This window comes from Hippoglossus stenolepis, chromosome 12 (assembly GCF_022539355.2).
Source record: "Hippoglossus stenolepis isolate QCI-W04-F060 chromosome 12, HSTE1.2, whole genome shotgun sequence".
Taxonomy (NCBI): domain Eukaryota; kingdom Metazoa; phylum Chordata; class Actinopteri; order Pleuronectiformes; family Pleuronectidae; genus Hippoglossus; species Hippoglossus stenolepis.
Window position 1 is genome coordinate 10,375,375 of NC_061494.1, and position 22,429 is coordinate 10,397,803.

The 22,429-nt window shown below is 42.3% G+C and overlaps 2 protein-coding genes across 5 annotated transcripts; one reads left to right on the forward strand and one right to left on the reverse strand.

Annotated features, from left to right (window-relative positions):
• Positions 1-3,029: 3,029 nt before the first annotated feature.
• On the forward strand, positions 3,030-10,945 carry msh6 (mutS homolog 6 (E. coli)). Of its 2 annotated transcripts, none has more exons than XM_035172314.2 (10): positions 3,030-3,462; positions 4,333-4,538; positions 4,676-4,851; positions 5,082-7,674; positions 8,354-8,628; positions 8,741-8,858; positions 9,407-9,496; positions 9,604-9,758; positions 9,895-10,094; positions 10,754-10,945. In XM_035172314.2, exons 1-10 carry the CDS (start codon positions 3,203-3,205, stop codon positions 10,833-10,835), a joined length of 4,155 nt encoding a protein of 1,384 aa, XP_035028205.2. In that variant the 5' UTR covers positions 3,030-3,202; the 3' UTR covers positions 10,836-10,945. The 2 variants fall into 2 exon arrangements, with proteins under 2 accessions (XP_035028205.2, XP_035028206.2); XM_035172315.2 differs by having other exon boundaries at positions 4,336-4,538.
• fbxo11a (F-box protein 11a) lies at positions 10,915-22,196 on the reverse strand. 3 transcript variants are annotated; one of them, XM_035172317.2, is made up of 22 exons: positions 21,795-22,196; positions 19,730-19,854; positions 19,547-19,628; positions 18,571-18,712; positions 18,094-18,223; positions 17,455-17,538; positions 17,230-17,362; positions 17,035-17,141; positions 16,840-16,951; positions 16,649-16,755; positions 16,307-16,444; positions 15,829-16,046; positions 15,536-15,716; positions 15,262-15,384; positions 14,937-15,022; positions 14,710-14,786; positions 14,454-14,597; positions 14,178-14,288; positions 13,935-14,042; positions 13,727-13,835; positions 13,547-13,645; positions 10,915-12,639 (listed from the first exon to the last, which is right to left on the reverse strand). In XM_035172317.2, exons 1-22 carry the CDS (start codon positions 21,886-21,888, stop codon positions 12,510-12,512), a joined length of 2,640 nt encoding a protein of 879 aa, XP_035028208.1. In that variant the 5' UTR covers positions 21,889-22,196; the 3' UTR covers positions 10,915-12,509. The 3 variants fall into 3 exon arrangements, 2 of the variants coding, with proteins under 2 accessions (XP_035028208.1, XP_035028207.1); XM_035172316.2 differs by having other exon boundaries at positions 18,571-18,715; positions 21,795-22,195; XR_004698009.2 differs by having other exon boundaries at positions 12,503-12,639; positions 13,785-13,835; positions 18,571-18,715.
• Between the last annotated feature and the right edge of the window lie 233 nt (positions 22,197-22,429).

The window sequence follows — 22,429 nt, forward strand, 5'->3', positions numbered from 1 at the left end:
CCCAGTGCAGGACTTTTAATCTGCAGCCCCCAACACAGCAGGATGGAGGATATTCATGCTTTGAGTAAATGAGCTGTGTGTATTTTAACACATAAATCTTCCTTGACCAGACGATGGCCCCATCAGGGAGCGCAGAGCATGATGTTGCATTTTATAATGTTATCCAGGGCTGCACCTTGCACTTCATTTGATAGAGCATTTGACACAGTTTAAACAAGCTGGTGAAAAGCGTCTGTCGTTCAGATTGATTTTAAGATGACTTCTGTGCTCGGAATATAAACACAGGGTGAGTACGGTGTGCTTTGCTCTCTGGTTTACACAACACCTCTCAGAGGAGCATAGTAAAAAGGGGTGAGGAAGGTGAGGAAATGTTTGACATCAGCATTATCCGTGTGCCTGCTGGGCCAGTGTCCACCATCACTGTGGACACTGCAGATGCAACAGGAGAGAGGGTTTGTGTGCAATGCAGGAAAAATAAGAATATCAGAGTGATACCTCTGTCAAGGTCCAACAGTCCCCTTAATTTCAAGCTGCACCAAGTTTCATTCACTTATATATACTGTATATATATATATATATATATATATATATATATACATATATGAGTTCCCTAAATGTTCCTCTTTCATCCAGATCTATAAATGATTCCCTGGAAAATCTGTGAAAATGTTGAAAAACATCTACCAAAGTTTTAAAAAAGTGAAAAACAAAAGCTTGGATCCAGACCAAAATTTGATGGGTTCTTCTCAGACCCCATACCATATCCTCCCACCAAGTTTCATTGTAATCTGTCAAGTTGTTTTTGTGTAATCTTGCTTAAAAACAAACAAACCAAGAAAGAAACTAAAGGATAAAACATAACCTCCTTTGCAGAGGTAAAACATGCAGTATAAAACAAGGAGGAAAAAAGGAAAATGAATGTTTGAAGAAAAAATACAATCTGAGTTTGTCTTTGCTTCGTCTTTTGTTGTTGTTGTTTTTGAGAATAGAAATTGACATTTTGGGGAAATTACATTTCCATTCCTGTCTCCTGTTTTTACATGAATATGAGAAGATTTTCTTCAATTTTTCTTGCTTAGAATTGAAATTGTATCTGTTGTTGTGGACTTAATACATTTTTGTAAACAAATTAATACTTCAGGGCATGTTTTCCCTACCTTGCATTCATAATGTGCTTATTATCCTTCTTCTCACAAAGGAATGAAAAAGGGCCGCCTACAGCTCATTCCCTAATGACGGCTCATTGAATCCACTGGTTCTGATAATACTCTTCCTAAATAGGCTTTTTTTTCTCCATTGAAGACATTTCTTCATATCACAGCAGGGAGAAGCATGTGTGTAAATAGTAAAATGAATGACGGATGACTCCCATTCAGCTGCTTCAGTTTCAGGGTGCTGCCATTGTTCCTGCTGCCTCACTGTCACACTGCTGTGACCTTACTGGACACTTGAATAGAACCGAGTCATCCTTAATGTTATTAACTACTCCTGGGCATGTCGCACTGATATAAGTCAAAATGCCTGCAGTGACAAAAGGACCTATTTGTGTCAGGACATTTTGGCCTTTTTTAATTAGCTGCCTGCTTTTCAGGAGAAGGCGTCCTGGAGGGTTACTCCAAGTTACTACAGAATTGAATTACCTTGTTTTCTCCCATGTGAATGACACTCAATTATTTATGCGTCACTTCATACAAAGCTAACTGCATTCATTCTGCTAAAAATCACCATGTTAATTGCGATTCTATACAAGATATACATAATGTTCGTCTAATACAGACACTCTGGATTCTTACAAAGACATAGTGTATAGATCACATTTACTCATTAATTAGTCTTTATTCTGTCTCACTGAATTAAAACAGCTCCTCATAACAACTGCTGTGTAAAGCTTCCTGTTACCCACACACCATACGCCGAAAAGCCATTTGTGTGGGCGGATGTTTTTCATTGTTTAGGAGATGTAAGGTGAATTCTCTCGGGTATTTAGCAGCATTTATTAACACTACTACTTTGGCAACAACATAATATATTTGCTTTGCCAAGTCGTTTGAAGTTTTTGTACCTCACAGCTGGGAGCGTGCAGGCAGACTGTAATATTTTGGAGACTCGTGCGGAATCAAGGCCTCTGTATAAATGATGACTCATGCTTTAAGGCTTTGCACTGCTCCTTTCATTCCCATTGATCAAATGATGTAACAGTGTGTCACATCAGACACAAATGGCCACAAATCAAAGTTTATGTGCAATTCTTGCTGTAACAAAAAAAACAAGATATTGGGGTGAAGAAGGCACAAGGCTCAGCTTTGTGTTCGATGAGCAAAGTTGGAAATAAACTGAAATATTGGAATCGCAGAGTGGAATTGTAGGAATATGAAGAATATCAAAACAGAGGGTAATACTCATGAGCTTCCAGTGTGCTGCTGCACTCTGCTGGTGGTACAGGAACAGTATGGAGTCAGTGTGTAATCTGATGGTATAATATGTCATAGTAAAACAATAACTGCACTTTAACTCTGGTTTAACTCTCCTAACTGTGCAATATTCATTGAATCTGTGCAATTCAATGGTTCATGTGCAATCCATTCCCTCGCACATATTTGTCTTGTTTTTACACTGTACATATTAGTTTTTATTCCATTCATATTTCCCTGTGTTTCTTATATTTCCTTACACTTAGGAATTATTATCCTTACACTTAATACATCCTTTACACTTAATACAGTTATCGCATGCTACTCATTATTACTGACTCAGTATTTACTCACTAGTATTATCTTATTTTATCTTATCTTATAACAAGGACTATTATGCATTGAGTATTTTTACTTTTAATATTTTGAGTGCCTTTTATTCCAGAGTCTAGTTATATACTAAAGTAACATTTTCAATGAAGGGTTTTTAAATTGTAACGTAGTTTTTTCTTTCTCTTTTACAGTAGATTAATATTTGTACACGATAAAGTGGAGCCTCTGTGCTGTTAATAAAGTTGTAAAGTAAAAAAAAGAAATCCTCTTGGCGCCAACGGAAGTCATGTTTTGACCACGTGACTTCTCATTTCACTCGTCATTGGCGGAAGCTTCCTGCGTGAGTTTCCCGCGAACCCGGCCCCGTGTTTCCTGGGTGAGGTGGTGCAGGAGTCCGAGGACACGGTGCTCAGGTTCTTCTCTCTGCAACCACACGACAAACCTGCAGATTCACAAACATGGCGAAGCAAAGCTCTCTGTTCAGCTTCTTCGCCAAGTCGCCGCCGCCGGCCTCCAAGCCGAAGCCGAAGCCCAGTCCCTCTCCGACCGAGGCGGACCTGCCCTCCTCGGTGGAGAAGTCCAGCTCGTCCCCGAAAGAGCAGGCGAGACAACAACAACAAGCCAAGAGCAACCGAGTCAAACCGAAGAGTGAGTCCAGGGCTGCGAAAGGTGGATTCAAGAAGCTGTTCGGAGACAAGGCCGCTGCAGCTAAAGAAAGGTGGGTGAGGATGTCGGGCGCGGTGTAATTGCTGGAACTACGTTTATCACCGTTTGGCCTCTTCGTGGTGAAGAGCGTCCGCAAAAAGCAGCAAATGCTTAAAAAGTGTTTCTGCAACTGTGAAACGAGTCATTTGAAAACTAAGGGAAACCATCCGGTTCAGTTTCATGCATTCAATGAGCCTGACATCTGAACAGTGACCCGATTAAACACCGGACAAGGACGTTTCCACTGTTTAATTCACTGCTAATCTAATGTAACCACGTGGATTACAGATTATCACCAGTGGCTGCAGACAGCTGCCATCACACCATGAGCTGGTTTGGTGATAGCTGTGGTATTTGAGTTTCATTACAAACATTTGCTCGCTGCTTCAATAAAAAATATTCAGAATTTTGCTCCACATCCACGAGATGACAAAAATAAATCACAACATAATAGAATGAGCCTGGTGGCAACATTCATAATAATAGTCATTATCATAGTTGAATTACAACAGCAGTAAAAACATGTACCTTATTTATCACTTTGAATTGTGGCATTCATTTGAAGTACAATTAAGTACAGCATTATGATATACGTGGAAAGTGCAACTACATATCTCATATCAGGACATGAGCATGGAATGTTGAGTGTTATTGCGTGTTTTACGATGTTTTGTTCCAGTTTTATTCATTCCATTTGGGTTCCTGCCTTGTAACCTAAGCTATACTTTTAAGATTATTATCATTGACCTTCAACTGTTGCACAGATATAAACCTCAGGGCATTTTCAGTTTGCATTTGCAGTTACACTTTCACTTAGACCTGGATCAGTGGGGGTGCTAATAAATTATTTCCTCAAATGTGCCTTTGATTTTCTTTCCCCCAGCAGCTCCACATGCTCGTTCAGTGCCGGTGCCCTCGTGTGGGCAAAATTGGAGGGACACCCTTGGTGGCCATGCATGGTGGTACCCCAACCTCTGACTGGTCAGCAGATGAGAGGCCGCGGTCGAGCGCAACGCATTCACGTCCATTTCTTCGATGAACCTCCCACCAGAGGATGGGTCAGCACCAAATATATCCGAGCGTATCAAGGTTTGCAGAAATTACTCCTGTAATGATAATACAAAAAATTAAATTATTAAATTATTATGTGTCATGTCCCTCCATTAAGCAAACTTCATGGCCATTTTGTCCCAGTTGAATGATGAGCTTGTTCTCCGTTGTTTCAGGCTCTGACAGCAGTGATGCCAAAACCGGCGGGGTGTTCTTCAGCGCCAAGCCTGTGATCCAACATGCGATGGAACTTGCTGACGGAGTCATGTTCGACAGCCCTGAAAAAAGAATCCAGATGCCGCTCTGCACAGACCCATCTGATGATGAAGATGAGTATGAAGAAGAGATGGAGGTAACATTGTTTTAACATTCAGTTAGCATGCTGGAAATATCTACATTGTAAATCTTTCATTTGTATCTAAAATATTTAGTGAGTCATTCTATTTAATTTAAATCTATGCCAATTTTTCTATAGCATCTAATCATAACATTACTCAAGGCACAGTAACACAGATATCACTTCTCATAGTTCATAGTGAGTCTGATCATGCCAACAACGTGTCGTTATCTATCTTTTGTCAGGTTGACAAATCAACTCTAACTGATGAAGAGCTCAGTGATGAGGATGACCAGGAACATGAGGAAGTGAAGTCATCCAAAGTCAGTCGCCGTTCATCCCGGGCTTCAACAGAAAAGAGCAACAAGGCCAAGCGACGTCGCATTGTTGTTGCCTCAGACAGTGACGACTCGGGTGATGAATTTAAACCAGAACAAGCTGCTTCCAGCAGTGAGGATGAAGAGGAAGAAGGAACAGTGAGTAGTGAAGAGGAGGAAGAGGAGAAAGAGGAGAAAGAGGAGAGCATGCATGAGTCCAAGGTAGAAAGCCCCATCAAGCCTGCGAAGCGCAAACGTCCTGAAGAAAAGTCGGCTAGTGCAAAACCCAAACTGGCAACTACCCCATCTGCTGCGCCTAAACGAGCTCCAGCAGCTGTCGCTGCGGACACAAAGTCACGCTTATCCGCCTTCTCTGCCCCTGACAACTTTGACAGCCAAGCAAATAGTTCAGGCAGCGGTGGAGCAGCAACAGTTTGGGACCATGACAAACTGGAATGGTTGCAGGACGGCCGGAGGAAAGACAAGCAAAGGAAGCGACAGTCCGAGGATGACTACGACCCTTCCACCCTGTACGTGCCTGAAGACTTTCTGAACAGAAACTCTCCGGGTATGCGTCGGTGGTGGCAGCTCAAATCTGAGATGTTTGATACAGTCATCTTCTACAAGGTGGGCAAGTTTTATGAGCTGTACCACGTGGACGCTGTGATTGGAGTCAACGAGCTGGGACTGACCTTCATGAAGGGGAACTGGGCACACTCGGGTTTTCCAGAGATTGGCTTTGGCCGTTTCTCGGACGTACTGGTCCAGAAAGGCTACAAGGTGGCTCGAGTGGAGCAGACAGAGACCCCGGAGATGATGGAAACTCGCTGTAAGACCATGTTCAAGCCCACAAAATTTGACCGTGTGGTGAGAAGAGAGGTGTGCCGGATTATCACTCGCGGAACCCAAACCTACAGTGTGTTGGACGGCGCCCCCTCAGAGAGTCAGAGCAAGTTCCTGCTGAGTTTAAAGGAGAAGGCAGAAGAGGACAGCTCTGGTCAATGTCGCACCTATGGAGTCTGCTTTGTAGACACGTCTGTGGGTTATTTTCACGTGGGTCAGTTCCCAGACGATCGTCACTGCTCACGCCTGCGCACCCTCATAGCCCACTTTGCACCAGTTGAGGTGCTCTTTGAAAGGGGGAACCCGTCCGTCGAAACACGCAAAATACTGAAGGCCTCTCTATCCTCTGCTCTGCAGGAAGGGCTTAATGCAGGAACGCAGTTCTGGGACGCACAGAAGACCCTTAAAACCCTCTCAGAGGAAGACTACTTCAAAGATACCACAGGCAAGGAGCAGGGGGCTGGAAACCACTTTCTGCCTCCTCTTTTGAAGAAGATGACCTCTGAGAGTGATTCACTGTGCCTCACTCCTAAAGAGGGCTACGAGATGGCTCTCTCAGCACTGGGTGGATGCATTTTCTACCTGAAGAAATGTCTGGTAGATATGGAGCTGCTCTCCATGGCCAACTTTGAAGAATACGTCCCTGTCGACGTTGAGATGGAGAAAGCTGCCGGACCCGCCAGTTTCTTTGCCCGGACTCGTCAGCGAATGGTCCTCGATGGAGTGACGCTGGCAAACTTGGAAATCTTTCAGAATGGGTCAGGAGGAACCGAGGGGGCGCTACTGGAACGTTTGGACACATGCGCTACCCCATTTGGCAAGAGGCTGCTGAAGCAGTGGCTCTGTGCTCCGCTGTGTAACCCAACATCCGTGAGGGACAGACTGGATGCCGTTGAGGACCTGATGGGAGCTCAGGCCCAGGCTACTGAGGTCTCAGACCTGCTGAAGAAACTCCCAGACCTGGACCGTCTCCTGAGTAAAATCCACAGCATTGGAACTCCTCTGAAGGGCCAGGACCACCCTGACAGCAGAGCGGTTCTCTATGAGGAGGTCACCTACAGCAAACGCAAGATAACAGACTTCCTCTCTGCACTGGAAGGTTTCAAAACTATGCAGGAAATTGTTTCTATCCTTGCTCCCATGACGAGTGAATTTCGCTCCTCGCTGCTCCGTCAAGTTGTCAGTCTGAAAAGTGAGAACGACGGCCTCTTTCCTGACCTCTCTGCCGAACTCCGGCGCTGGGAGACGGCTTTTGACCACCAGAAAGCCCGCACCACCGGTATCATAAGCCCAAAACTTGGCTTTGACCCCGAGTACGACCAATCCCTGACCGGAGTCCAGAACTGTGAACGAGAGCTGCTGGATTACCTGGACAGACAGAAGAAGAGGCTTGGCTGTAAAAACATGGCCTACTGGGGAACAGGAAGGAACCGCTACCAGATGGAGGTGCCCGACAGCTTCTCCGATCGGAAAATTCCTGAAGAGTACGAGGTGAAGTCTACAAAGAAAGGCTGGAAGCGCTACGTGACAGAGGAGACTGAGCGGATGTTTTCAGAGCTGCAAGGAATTGAGGAGAAGAGAGACGCTGCCTTGAAAGACTGCATGAGGAGGCTCTTCTTCAACTTTGACAAAGACTACAGAGAGTGGAAGACTGGTGTCGAGTGCATGGCAGTGCTTGGTAATTATCTTTTTTTTGTATTATTTAACAGCATGCATAAGTCTAATTGGTAAAGTATTATTTGTATATTATTCTAGTACAGAACAAAGTGTTCCTCTTCACATCTACTTAGAGTTATATTGTATGTTTTTCTTTTCAGAGGAAAAAACAAGCAGGTGTCTGCTCTTAATACATTTCCTGCAGCGGTTACCAACATATCTCCATATTGGTGCAACATCCTTAATATGATGTTGCAACAGTCTGAGCGCTTGATGAAAACCTTTCTCTCATTAACTGAAAACTTGACTAAGTTAAATATTAGAGCCCAACTGATGAGACCGAAACCGATATTACTGAGTTCCAATACTTATATTTAAAAAATGACAATAATTCTCAATATGTAGTCATCAAACTTTAATGACAATTGTAGGTTGTATTTTTTCTTAGTTTAACCTTAAACCATATTATAAATAACTAAATAAAAAAACAAATGCACAAAAAGGTATAACCTGAATTAACCCAAATAACATTTATGTAAAATATAAACATGAATTTACATCTTTTCAGCATGTTTTATTCTGCAAAATGTAAGTTTTCATGCTTTTATTTAATGTAGTTTTAACAGAGCTGAGACAAAATCAAGACGATAGTCTTTTTAAAAACCTTTACTACCACTTAATTGTCTTGTCTTTCTTCTTAGATGTACTGCTGGCCCTGTCACGCTACAGTCAGGATGGAGACGGACCGATGACCAGGCCGCAGCTGGTTCTCCCTGAGGGTAACAACCAGGTAGCGCCCTTTGTGGACCTCGTCGGATCCCGCCACCCGTGTGTCACCAAGACCTTCTTTGGTGACGACTTCATTCCAAATGACATCTTTATCGGCAGCGACGAAACTGACGAGGAGAGAAGTCCCGCGTTGTGTGTCCTTGTCACGGGACCAAACATGGGTGGAAAGTCCACTCTCATGAGACAGGTGGGTCACTTATGGACACATGTAGAGAAAGAGATAATGACGTGGACAGTGCAGGTCCATGAGAAGTCTCTGTTGGTCCATGTTCTTATGCAGCTCTGCTCTCTGTGCACAGTGTGGGCTTGTGATCATCCTGGCTCAGCTGGGTTGCTACGTTCCTGCTGAGAGCCTGCGCTTCACACCAGTCGACAGAGTCTTCACCAGACTGGGAGCCTCTGATAACATTATGGCTGGTAACATCACACATTCTTGTAATGAATACAAGCTGTGTCCATATTCAGGAGTCGCCTCCTTTGGAGGACGTAGTAGATTAGCGTAAACGGGCTGGATTTCTGTGATCAGCGTTACCAGCTTGTCCGGCTCTTACTGCTGTCGCCCAGCAACAGTTACAGTTGGAGAAGGTTTTAATGCCTTTTGGGTTTTTTAGTTAGTTTGATTGAGTTGAAGCCTGATATTTAAGCATCGAAAGTCTTGTCACTTTCTGGCACAATTACCTCTGAGAAACAGTTCATTGCTGATGCACAATGCATCCTGGGATAGGTTGGCCTGAGAAGGATCCTCCCGCTGGAGCCTTTGTTTCTTTGGGATGAAAGGACTCATTTGGACGAGCCTCTGAAATGAGACAATCAAGTCGCGCCGCTGTGACGCAGTCAGTCTTCAAATGCAGCCACTGAAGGATGAAGCTCCTGAATTGAGACTCAGCTAAAGTATGATGTTTATTGATCTGAGCTTCCTCCTCATGTGTTTGACTTTTATTGTCCAATCTGTCTTCTCTACGTAGGAGAGAGCACCTTCTTTGTGGAGTTAAGTGAGACTGCCAGCATCCTGCACCATGCCACCAAGCATTCACTCGTGCTCCTGGATGAATTAGGTATTGTTAGAAATATGGCTCATTCATGGGCTTTCTCTTCAGAACCGTTCAGTCCCTGTGGTGGTTTGTTTGTTTGGTGTGATCATTCAGTGGTGACCTATTTGCAGGAAGGGGCACAGCCACATATGATGGCACAGCGATTGCCAGTGCTGTTGTGAATGAACTCGCTGAGAAGATCTGCTGTCGCACCCTCTTCTCCACACATTACCACTCCCTGGTGGAGGATTACACCAACAACCCTGCTGTGCGGTTGGGCCACATGGTGAGTACTGCGACGCAAAAACAAGCTATATACAGCAACGACAACGGGCGGTGACTAAAATTATAATCCAGGGAAATATCTGACCATGTTATTGTGCATTCTAAATGTGCTTTCCCCTGATTTGTCCCTTTTTCAGGCCTGCATGGTGGAGAATGAATGTGAGGATCCAAGTCAGGAAACCATTACATTCCTCTACAAGTTCATCAGCGGTGCTTGTCCCAAGAGTTACGGCTTCAACGCTGCTCGACTTGCGAACCTCCCAGAGGAGGTCATCCAGTCAGGACACAGGAAGGCCAGAGAGTTTGAGAAGGGCACCCTGAGCCTCAGACTGTTCAAGTATGTGTTCATATTACAGTTGTATATTTTCTGTAGTGTTACTGCAGTAACACTTTGATTTGAACTTGGTGTCTAGAACTGTGACAAAGTATTTAGACCACCTGTTGTATATGGACTATTTATTTGGCCTGTGTTAATGCTGGTTGCAACTGTTTTTGCCTGTTTATTTTATAATATTCAACTTATCATATATAATTGAAAGTTCGTTCAAGTGAGAATCAGTATGCAGAACCCCGCACTGAAGAATCTGTTGTTGTGCATCTGATAAGAATGTTTTTTGAGATATACGTTCCACATACAGAGAGATTTCTGGAATTAGTGAAGTCGTAAGGAAATAAGCTGCAATGAGAACTGATGCTGGCTGGAGATCCACTCCCCCTGGATGAACCAATCGGACTGATTCTTGAGAAACTACAAAACCCCTTTGAATATCCAGACGTAAACAATATCCTTGCAGTCGACCACTACCAAACATTTCCTCCTCCACAGGAGGCAACTTCCTCAAACTCTGTAGTTCTTTCTTTAGAAAACTGTTACTTGGACAGTCTTTTCAAAGTCCTGATACTCGATTTTAGTTTCTTCATTGTGGCCTGAATACTCTGTCAAAGTATCTCGGTCCAAAGTATTGTTCTGATTTCCTCTCCCCTTCTCTCTTGCAGGAAGCTCTGCCAGTTCGCTGAAGATGCCACTAAGGGCGGCACACACTTTCATTCCCTTGTTCAGATGCTCAACAATGTGTAGTTTGTTTAAAAAAAAAAATTTAAAAAAACATTGTTTCTGGATCATTTGTTTAGTCAGCACTTGAAAAAACACTACTGTAATGATCTAATAAAGTTTATTTTTAAAAAAAATGACAATGTTTCATCTAGGAAATTAAACCCTTTTAATTCACGCTAGCGCCTACATAACGGTTATTGAATACTTCACAATATATTAAGTCTAGATGTTATGATACATGCATACATTTCAGTCTGTATGAGAACCCACAATCACCAGTACACATGAATGAGGGACGAGGGGGGGGCTGTGTGAAATGAAACCATATAGCGCTGTGTATAGGTACTTGTCTCAGCTTCAGTAGAGTAAAAGCATTTTCAATTCTCCAGCAACGATGGCAAATGAGGGAACAAACACGATGGGGTTTGTTGTGCTTTCACAAGACTTGTCGGCTTATTTTTTCTGAGCCCTAAAAGTAAAAAATAAAATCTGTCATATTAAAGAAATTGTACATCTTGGCCTTGTAGCAGCATTTGTGGCTGTTCATTGACTAATGCAGACCTATATAGATTTTGCAATCTACCAAACTGACAAATCAATATACCGCAGTGGGTACAATCATACAAATGTCCCAACAGATGCACAATACCCGGACCCCAGCCAGCTGATCAGCCATGTCATAGCAGATGAGCCGGTTTGATTTTAATATTAAATAAAAAAGGCAATATCTAGTTTGTAAACTAGATTCCTAAACTCTTAAAACGACTGCAGCCTTGAGTAAAAATGCTGGATTTTGAATGACAAACAAAATATGCATAGATTATGTAAAACAGACGTAACTGTTCAGCTCGCTAACAAAGACAACGCTCCTCGACAAGTCCTGTGAAAGCACATCGCAGCATCTATTTTACTGTATTGCAAAATGTAAATGAGTCAACGTTGCTGGAGAAAAGGTTTAGTGTTTTCCTCTCTTTTCTCTGATCTCTTTCATAGAAAGAAGTTAGATACTGCGACATGAGTATAATTACAGCAATTCTAGGGTATAATAACAAAAAAAATTTAAACACATTTAATAAAATAAAGACATTCAAGTACAGTAAGATTTTTGCATGAAAATACAAAACTACACAAAAAGCATTAAAATCAAAATCTCAACAGTTGTCTCGAGGGGGAGAAAAAGCTGAAGTGCTAGGTCATTTTTCCCGTACGTATCGTACGAGCACGTCGGTTGCCCAGTGATGGAAGCATTGCTGTGTTTTGGAGAATTTGCCTCCTCATGAGAAAAGTTGTGCCTCCCCTGACTGTACATGACTGCAGAACCTCGTTCCTCCACTTCTTTAGTAGCAGGGGAGCCTGTGGCTTTTTGTCCATCTCATCAGTTTCACTTAACTTGACTGAACCAACACACCCACAAACCCTGAGTCAGCTGCTCTTCTGCTCGGTCCCACTGAAGTCTTTTTTTTGTTGTAAAATAATTGAGGAAAAAAGGTGAGGCATCAATAATCAGACTTTAGGTTTCTTCTCTAAATGTCTCCTTTTAGCATATTCGTGTAGAGTCTTTTTTTTTTTTTTAAAGTCACTGTATATGCTCTGTCAAAGTGAATCTGTACTTTAGTTTGGATTTCGTCCTCCGCCGCACAACGTAAAGTGTCTTATGTCCGTTACTGCTGGAGCGCAAGAGGTCTTCAGCTCTGGAGCTCAGTTGTGCTGCAGTGTATTGGACTCTATAGGAGGAGCTGAGTCATACAGTGTGTCTGTGTCGTGAGTCGGCTCTCCGGCTAATGTGCATGGATTTGACAGCGTCCCTGCACCACAGTCACAGAAGAATCTGTAGGTGGAGAAGATGGGAGGAGGAGAAATCACATTAGTTAAACTCCATGGAGGTAAACAGAAGAAAACACAGTTGGTATAGGATCTATATTGCATATATTAACTCTGGAATACAGAATATAAGGTTTGGGGGCTGATTGATATATTAAACTTAACTGGTAATCCTTTGCAAACGCTATTTCTTGTTTTACTAATAAAAGGTGTACATGAACTAATGTTTCAAACAAGAAGAAGAAAACAGCTAATTACAAAATCGAACTTCCTTATTTGGCAATTTAGTTGCCGGGATAAGATTCTTTTAAATTTAAGTGGGTTGTGCAAGTTTTAATTGTCCCTGGTTTTGTTTTGTCTTTCATATTATATTTTTTCTTTACTCTTCACTCTTAATGAGTCATTCATTAGCCCACAATCTGATGGTAGATAAAGCTGCCTTCATCTGCACTCTATTTGTTTGACAGCATTTCACCTTCATCGAATTAATGACTTTTGGTGATTTGAGTAAATTTCCCTTTTAAGCCCCTGTGGCCATCTTCAGCAGTTAAACATGGACAGAAGATGTGTCTCTGCTGATATGAGCTCATGCACAGAAACGTGTGCAATGCATTTTATGTTTACACAACAAGATTATCAGTCATACAAGGGGTCCACGATCATTTGTCATTGCCTGATCTCCTCACTGTCTCTAATAGTTATTGTTTATGATGTGATGTACAATGATCAAACCTGCTCTTCTGACACTCATGATCGATCCCTTTCTAAACCCTGTTAGATCACACTCATCAAGGATGGAAACCCAAATGTGGTTTTATGCAGGTGTAAGAATAAGGTCAGGGTTTCATTAGGTCGCTCCCTGGTCACAAAACTCACATCATTCATTTGAAGTACTTTGGGAGAGTAAAACTGACCTATCGTGTCTGATGAACTCCACGTCGTGTCCTTGGTGACACTTCTTGATGCAGTTCACGCAGATGGCGTTGCGGTCTGTGGTGTTACAGGTGTGACACCTGTGGGAACCCAAAGTGTGTTGGTTAACTTTTACAAAACATATGCAACAGCATATTCTACTGAATACAAACATACATTACCTGTAAAAATCATGCATTGGGTAGCTGGTGTAACTTGAAATCTTGTACAGGCACTGACCTCTGCTAACAGCCTTTTCAATTGCATCTTGATTGTTCATTATTTTATTATCTGGAGGACAGAAAGCACAAATTAATGAAGTTCATGCGACTTGCATTTGAAGATTTGTCAAGACAAAGTGTTAAAAATCTTTCTGAGACGCAACGCTACCTTTCATCGTAACATTGACACCGGATGCGAGAAACAATCCCCCAAAGCGATTGTTGAAGATCTGGTTGCCCTCTAGGGTCGCTGTCGCATGATTGGTGATCTCAATACCTGCCATTAAAAAAAAACAAAGCACACATTCCATATTACAGTGAACTGTTTGCTTACACTGACATTTTAATATTGAGAATCAGAGACCTAATCACAAATTTACATAATGACAGCTCGTGCACAGGTTTTACTCACCTGCAGCAAAACCGTCAAATATTCTGTTTTTCCGCAGGACCGGGTGGCTGTTGGTGCTAATGAGGACTCCTGCTTGGGCATTTCTGAAGATGTCATTTTCTTCTAGCAAACCTTAAAAAATAGACAATGACAAAGTCAATTACAGAAACTGCTTACATGAAACTATAAAAAAAAGCAAATTGAAAATTGTTTCTGACTCTACACTGACTCTTGCCAAATGAAATCCAGACGTCCCCCTTCTGACCATTACTTTCGTAAAACAAATTGATGAGTTACCTCTTCCTCCATTGAATATACAGATCCCACCATCTCTCCCATCGTGGATCTTATTTCTCCGCAGAGTGGGGTTGCTGTCCGTCTTGATCCACACTCCAGCCATGGCATTGTCAAAGATCTCATTGTCCTCGATAAAGCCTAGGCCTGAAACGCACATTTGTATTTCGTCATAAGAGAAACAGAGAAGAGACACATTGCCATAAAAGTCCAACAGCTGATTAACAAGAACCAGAGCAGATGCTTCTTGGTATCTCACCTGAGTTGTAGACCAAAATGCCTCCATTCTGGCCTCCCCAGATCTTGTTCCGCCTGATCTTAGGATTGCTGCCAGTCCTGTCAAAGAAAAGAAAGGGCACACAATGGGGAGTTGATCCACTGCTTCACCAATGCTACATGCAATTCCTTCCTGGAACAGCTGTCATCACTGCGACAGTCATCGCATCAAAACGACAGATTTTGTATCACTTTCAATTTCCAACACACCTAATTTGAACTCCAGAGTACATGTGATTGTAGATATCATTGTCTTCCAGCACCCCATGGCCATTGTCATAGAAGTAGACCCCAACCTGTTTCAAAGAAAAAAACATTAGTATAAAATGCATTTTATAAATGTGTGTCAACAAGACAGATATATCCACATAAGATCAAGACTGTTATTTAGTAAATATATGAGAGAAGTGTTGGTGTAACTTCATCACATCAGGAAACACCAATCATCTCATCGAGTCTGTGTGTCGGCTTTTTCTGGTTTGTGACTTTACATTTATTCCTCAACATTAAACTTGTCACTGTCGTGTAGTCTTACCTGCTTCCCGCTGTGTATCCTGTTCCTCCTCAGTACTGGCGTGCTGCCTGTTGTCACCCACACTCCTGCCAGCGTGTTGCTGTACACCTCATTCTCCTCGATGACGCCTTGTCCTTTTTCATGCTGCGTGATACACAACAACAACCCATACATTAGTGCTGTTTCCAACTGATAGCATTAAAACCTAAAGAAAGTGAAAGAAACATGTAACACTACTTCTAATACAAAAAACCTTCATGGGTTTAATGGCAACCCGTGCTTTGAAAATATTTACCACGTAAATGCCGCCATGTTGGCCATCATGGATCTTGTTGTGTCTGACAATTGGGCAGCTGTTTGTCCTGATCTGGATTCCTGCTAGGGCGTTACCGTAGATGTCATTTCCTTCGATGAGGCCTCGGCCATCACCAAAAATGTAGACGCCACCTTGATTGCCATTAAAAATGGCATTGCCCCTATTTGGACAAAAACAAGACATTTCAGGGCATGAACCAATGACTAATTCTATACCATTTAGATAATACTTTCAGTTCCATATTTGAGTTTTGAAATCCAGACCACACTGACCTTATTGTGGGGTCACTGTTAGACGTGATCCACACCCCCGCAAAGTTATTTGCATAGATCTTGTTTTCGATGAACTGGCCGCGGCCCTTTTCGTGCACGTAGATGCCCCCCGTCTGACCATGATGGATCTCGCAGCGAACCACCGTTGGATTGGCGTAGGCCTTTACCTCAAAGCCGGCTATACGGTTCCTATGGATGTTACAGCTCTCAAAGTAACCCTGGAAATGGAAATGGAGAAATCCTAAATTCCACAATATATACAATGCAAACACTAATTATACTTAAATAAAGGTCTTCACACATTCATATTCATATGAGAGCATTATACAACTGCGGCATTGCAGTGACACCGTAATTAGTGCAGTTCTTCAAAACTGCTCACTTATTGTGAAGCAGTCAGGAAAAACAACTGCAGCTGTCAGCGAACAGGAAACAGTCTTTTTTTTTTTTAAACAAACACTAGTAAGCTGTATCTTACCATGCCGTGGTCGAATGTAAAAACACCCACGTCCCTGCCGTGGTGGATGTGATTCCTTCTGATAATTGGATTGCCATGGTTTTTCACCCAGATCCCAGCCAGAGCGTTGTTGGAGATCTCGTTGTCTTCGTATATTCCCTGAAATATTAACAATGTTGTGTGATTAAAGCTATTTTGAACATTTCTTTTTTTAATTATTTTATACTATTATTACCGCCCTTGTTTATTGTACGTCATCACGTCTTTTATGTAAACTCATTGTTGTAAAGCACTTTGATCTGCATTGTAGGTGCTATATAATGTTAACATAATATGTGACATGGATGAAAGTGTTTGTGTTACCTGTGCATGGTCGGTGATATAAAGCCCGACATTTTCACAGTCACTGATGTTGCAGTGCTTGATCGTTGGACAAGCACCTTGGCCGCTGACGCAGACTGCTGAACCCACTGAAACAAGCAGGATAGATTTATTTATTAGCACAACATAAAATCCAGCAGTTACGACAACAGATTCCAGCTGAAGATCATTACCTGTGCACGTGCTACGTATGATGCAGTGGTCGATGATGGGGCTGCAGTTGACTGTAATCTCCAAGCAGTGATGTGCATTGTGGTGCTGGGCGGATTTATCATCAGGATTGAACTGCAGTGGACCCAATAAATGTTAGCAACACCACATGACATACTGAGCGAGCGTGCATGTTAACTTTTTAAATGTCATCTCACCCTAATGGTCATGTAGCCAACGTAAGCATCTTCTGAGCCTTCCATGAATACAAACGTGGAGTCTCTGGTGTTCTCAATGATGACTTTCTCTGCTACTTTTCCAGGAGCTGCAGAATGACAAGGGACGTTAAAGTCGACACAAGACTTAATGAATACACAATAAAGTGGTAATCGTGACTTTCGACACACACATACCTGCTCCGATCATTGTGATAGGCGACTCGATGTAGATCCACTCGTCTGTGTAAATACCAGAGTGGACGAATATGAGGCCGTCAAAGTGAGGCTCCTGACCTCCCCCGAGAGCGTCCTCGATGGTGTCGTAATACTGGAGAAACATCCCAAGTTAGGTCAATGACAGGAGCATTTAAACAGGGGGAAGAATAAAAAAAAATAAGAAGTTGAAAAAAGTTCACTTACAAACATGTTATCTCTCCCTTTGTATCTGGCAGGATTACTGTAGAAGTGTTCTGCAAAGCCTGGTTTAACGTGTGCTCCTTTATACTGTAAAAAAAAACAGTCACACTATCATTTTACTATCATTTCACTTTCACATTTTTAAGAAACAAATGATTCATAATGAAATAATTAAGACAACAAAGACATTTCACTGACATTGAACCAGATGGAGGGAAACAAGTCCTCACGAGAAAACAAATTGTCTAGGGAAAACAATCCTTAAGGTCAATATAACATAAAAAAAACTATTAAACACCATCACGCTCACTGAAAGTCACCATTATAGCTTGTGGCATTACCCTTTCACATGACATTAGCTGTCTGTACACAGGAGGATTTAATGTCGCACAGATGGAAACTGCAAAGTCAGTGCTACTACATACTGCATATCGACAATAAAAGCTCTAATAAGAAGAGAAATGCTCTGTTCCAACAGCTGTGACAGTGTGTCATTCGCTTCATGGTAAAATATGAAATCAGGTGCTTCTTTTTAGGATGGTGACAGATTTTTTGGGGGGACAAAAAAAAAAGGAAGAATAAATCAAGCAAGATTTTTAAATGATCAGCAGTAAACCACTGAGCTCAGAGGAGGTTCCGTACCAGCTGCTGAAAACTTTCCTTCCAAGGGTTTGGCTGCTCATAATCTTCTGGGTTTATCTGGTAGAACTTCCCTGCCTCAGGGTGCATCATGGGCCGTGTGTATTCAAAAACTTCCATGTAAAGCCTCTTCCTGAAACATGAAGGAAGAATGATGATTAACAGCGTCCTCCTCTCTTTTGTGTGTAGCTTTTCTTTGTCTCCAGACTCAAAAAACATTGTTGTTTGTGATTGCAAATGAGATACACAACCCAAACAAAGGCATATTAAAAACACTATTTAAACAATAATGAGTTGAACAAGTGTCTATGTATATGGGAATCTTGCCCAAAGAACATTTGAACTAAGTATATTCGTAAGATAGAAAACTTAAAGCTGCTGTCGACCCATTTACTAAATAAACACAAAAGGCACAAAATAACTAACACAAGGTAGTGATAAGGAGAAAGTCTACAGATAATCTATTTCAAGATTTCTCACCATAGGATGGGGTCATTGGCCAGCTCACTGAAGCGTTTGCACACACATGCGGCACGGCACAAGTCCTGCTCCAACAGGTACGAGAAGATCTTTAGCACCACCTCGTCCGGAAGCTTCTCCTGCAAGTACTGCTCTGCTGGAGCTGCTGGGAGGAGGATGAACACAGAATCAGAATAAAATATTTAGAAAGAACAGAGTTTTGGGTGAGGTTAGACAGCTGCAGGACATATATGATCACGATAACAATAGCATCATATTTCTGCAGAGAAGCTGAAGGCCTGCATTGCGCACAGCAAGATTCGGGGCTAAAATGAGTCTGAGAAAGGACATAGAAATGAAATTTGATATGGAGGTCTCTTCGATTTTAAGAGAAATCATGAGGAGCAACCATGAGCACAGCAGGAGAGACTAATGTCTTGACCGTGTACTCTGACATCTCAAAACCATTAAGTGCAAAGCCAAAAGCAAATAGCATACAATGGTTGCTTTGGCTAGCACTACACAGTAAGAGAAAGACTCCAAATGCCACAAATAACATATCTATAATTTCCACTTTGTGAAACTCATGCATCTGCTTCATGTCTTTACTAAAGAGCTTTTTAAAGAGGTGACCACACAAGAGGTTGATACCATAACCTACAAATCATATTGTATAAATAGGCTCTTTGCAGTTCACAGACCTCTCATTATAAAATTGAAAGTGAAACATTTATTCACAGCAGAATTTGAAAACAGCAACATGACCCTTTGTGTGATACATTACAGCTCAATACTAGTGGACAACATCTGGGACATACTGTACATTTTGCTCTGATAAATGGGTCATCACAGTTCTCTCATTGTATAGAATGAGAAGGTGTCCATAAATCTACTCCAATTACCCCCTCAGTTATCCCTCAGAGCGGTTGGGAAATGCTGTGATGAATGCATCTTTGCATATGACACATTAAAAGTGCAGTGATGCGTTTTTTCTTACCTGGTAATTCTGGACACTTTCCCGAAACTCTCGGACGCTTAGGTCGGTGTCCAAAGTTGTCTGTGGTTGAAGTGGAAGCACCCTGTAGATTAAAAAAGCCAGGGGAAATATATACATATTGATTAGTGCTTTTTGACAAAATAAAAATGTCTACAATCCTTTCAGGGTGTCTGGTAAACGAACCTCCATGTTGGTCTTTGTCGGACACACAGTTCTCTTGGGCAGAGACTTTCTTCTAAGTTGGTAGGGACTGTTCTGAGCTCCTGGACCGGATTCTTCTGCAACCATATCTGCAGGAACGTCCTCATCTACAAATGGTGCAAAAGATAGAATAAATGAATACAATTACAATGCTGTTAAATAAACAAATGCAAAGGAATGGACGATGCACAACAAAAGGATAAACACAAGAAATGTGTTTTTGATTGCTCATTAAGGATTTGAGTCATCTTTCAATAGCAAGCACTATGACTAAATAATATTAAGTATTCACATGTGCGTGCCATAGTCTTTCCTAGTTTAGAGCCCTGATTCATGTGTAGCTTCATCGGCGATATTGGATGTTTCAGATAGTTTGTGGCATGAATTTAACATTCAACTAAAGCTTAACTATAGTCATATAAGCTTCAGCTTTATAACAGTGGATGGTCAGTAATGATCAATAGATTGTAACAACAGATTAGCAAAGGGAATTGCCATAAAAGCTCTTAATCAAACCTATTAGAGAAAACCCAGGTAAAAAACAAAACAAGTTTTGTTTATTGCTTGCTCTGTGTGCTACAGCTTGATTACAGATCCTATCAAGAGGGTAATCAATCATCAGAAAAACAAGCACAGCATAAACCCTAAACAAGACAAGGGACATCAACTTGGAAACCTATTCACCATGGCATGATGAGTTGATAGATACCCCAGATGGGAGATGCAAACTCTGTCTGCTTGTTGCTCTGGTTGCAAGGTTGACTCTCCCCAGCTACTGGGCCAGTAACCACTACAAACACTGTGTATGTAACAAACCAGGCCAAATACAACAACTTCTCTGAGAAATGTAATGATTCAACCATATTGGACTTAAACAAAGTTTCATTTAGCAGCAAATATACAGTTTTATGTGAAAGGGGGTAAGGTGGTATCAACTTTCTGTTTTCATATCACACTGTAAATTAAATTAATTTAATTTAAAGTCACATTAAAATAACAACTGAGCCACGCTGTAAATATCTAGAATAAATGGATTAAGACGAGGAGATGCACTGAAAACCTAGTAATTATTAGGATATGGACAACTGTCAATTTTCTTTAATAATGTTTTGTTTATCAAGTGTTTCCTGTTTACAATCATCTCTTATAAGTGACAAGTGAGAGGAAACCTTCTGCAGCTGATTCGACTGATGCTAAGAGATCCAATATCACAACATGACACTAATCCACCTGACAACCTCACATAAAGATTCAAGAACCAATCTCTGATGTTATTATTCACTGTGGACAGAGATCTCTCGCACCGGTGATGGCAGCGATGATTTAAGAGCATCTCTAGTTCCAATGTTTACTTTGTAGAAATATGCAGTGGATATTCGTTTACATCCCACTGCTGTCACACAGCGGCAATGGAGAAAACCCTCAAATGCAATGTGCCCGAGTCGTCACAGAGATCTAACTACGTTTATTACTGACATTAAATCCGTGCATTAACATTTCAACGTTGTAAATCAAATAAAAGTTGCGGTTTTTAAACACAAGAGCGACGGTAGCTAGCCAAGCATGCTAATAACAACAGCTAACTTGCAGAGGCTAGCCCCAGTTAGCATGCTACGACAAGGGGCAAAACCACTGTTCGTGAATCCCTCTCTTGCGTTTGTCACTCGTGAACCGAGCGAGCCGTGGTTAGCCGCTTGTTAGTTTCATCGCGAATGTAACGTTGGCTGGCGAGATAAGTGCATTCGGCAGCGGTGTGAGTCCGGACGGGGGAAAGAAAGGCCGTGTCGGGGCAAAAATCAAGCAAAACAAAGCGCGGCCTGAATGCTAGGTTCACGCACAAAAGCCTCGGTGTTTCCTGGCTGCACGGCGACCCTCTGAGGCGGCTGTTAGCCCCCTACTGCTCCACCTCAACAACCAGCGTTGCACTAATGGCCGCAGCACAGGTGAACACAAATACAATTTTAATAAGTGCAACCATTAAAACACACAGTTCACACCCTGGGGTTAGGCGTTTGACAAGCCGCCCGGCGAGGCTAGCTCACATCACCTCTTTCCTGGTGGTTCCTCTCCGGCTGCACCGGGCGCGGCCTCGACACTCGCCTGGGTCTTCTGCTAACGTTACTTGCTCTGACGGAGTTCATTTGGGGTGTTGTTAATCCTGAGGAAATGTCGAAGCCTTTCACAGCAGAAGAGGCGACGCCGAGCACATCGACTATGTGTTTTTCGTCAACACTGCACGATCTGCCATGTTCTAGCCGCGGCTCCGGTAGAAGAGAAAACGCGTACGGCGGTGTGTTATTCCCGTTCCCCTGCACTGGTCTTACGTCTGGTCCCGTTCCACTGTAGCAGGAGGAGCCATAACACACAGGCACGGTCCGTCAGGCCTCGGTCACATCACATGGGAGGACCTGTCTCTCTCCCTCCGCCACCCGTCACGTCGCTTGCTCCCCGGTCAGGGCGGCCTATTCAACCGTGGGTTCACTGGGAGCACCACCATGAGACAATCTGCACTTTATCTCTGCTGCACTTTATCTGCTGTTTACATACAGGAGAGGAGAGCAGATCAGTGATGCCACGCACTTTTACTGCCACCAATTTATTTAGGATTATGACTTAATTATGATTCATTATTACTCACTGTGACACCAAAATATCCAATAACACAGTGCATTTTAACCTGGG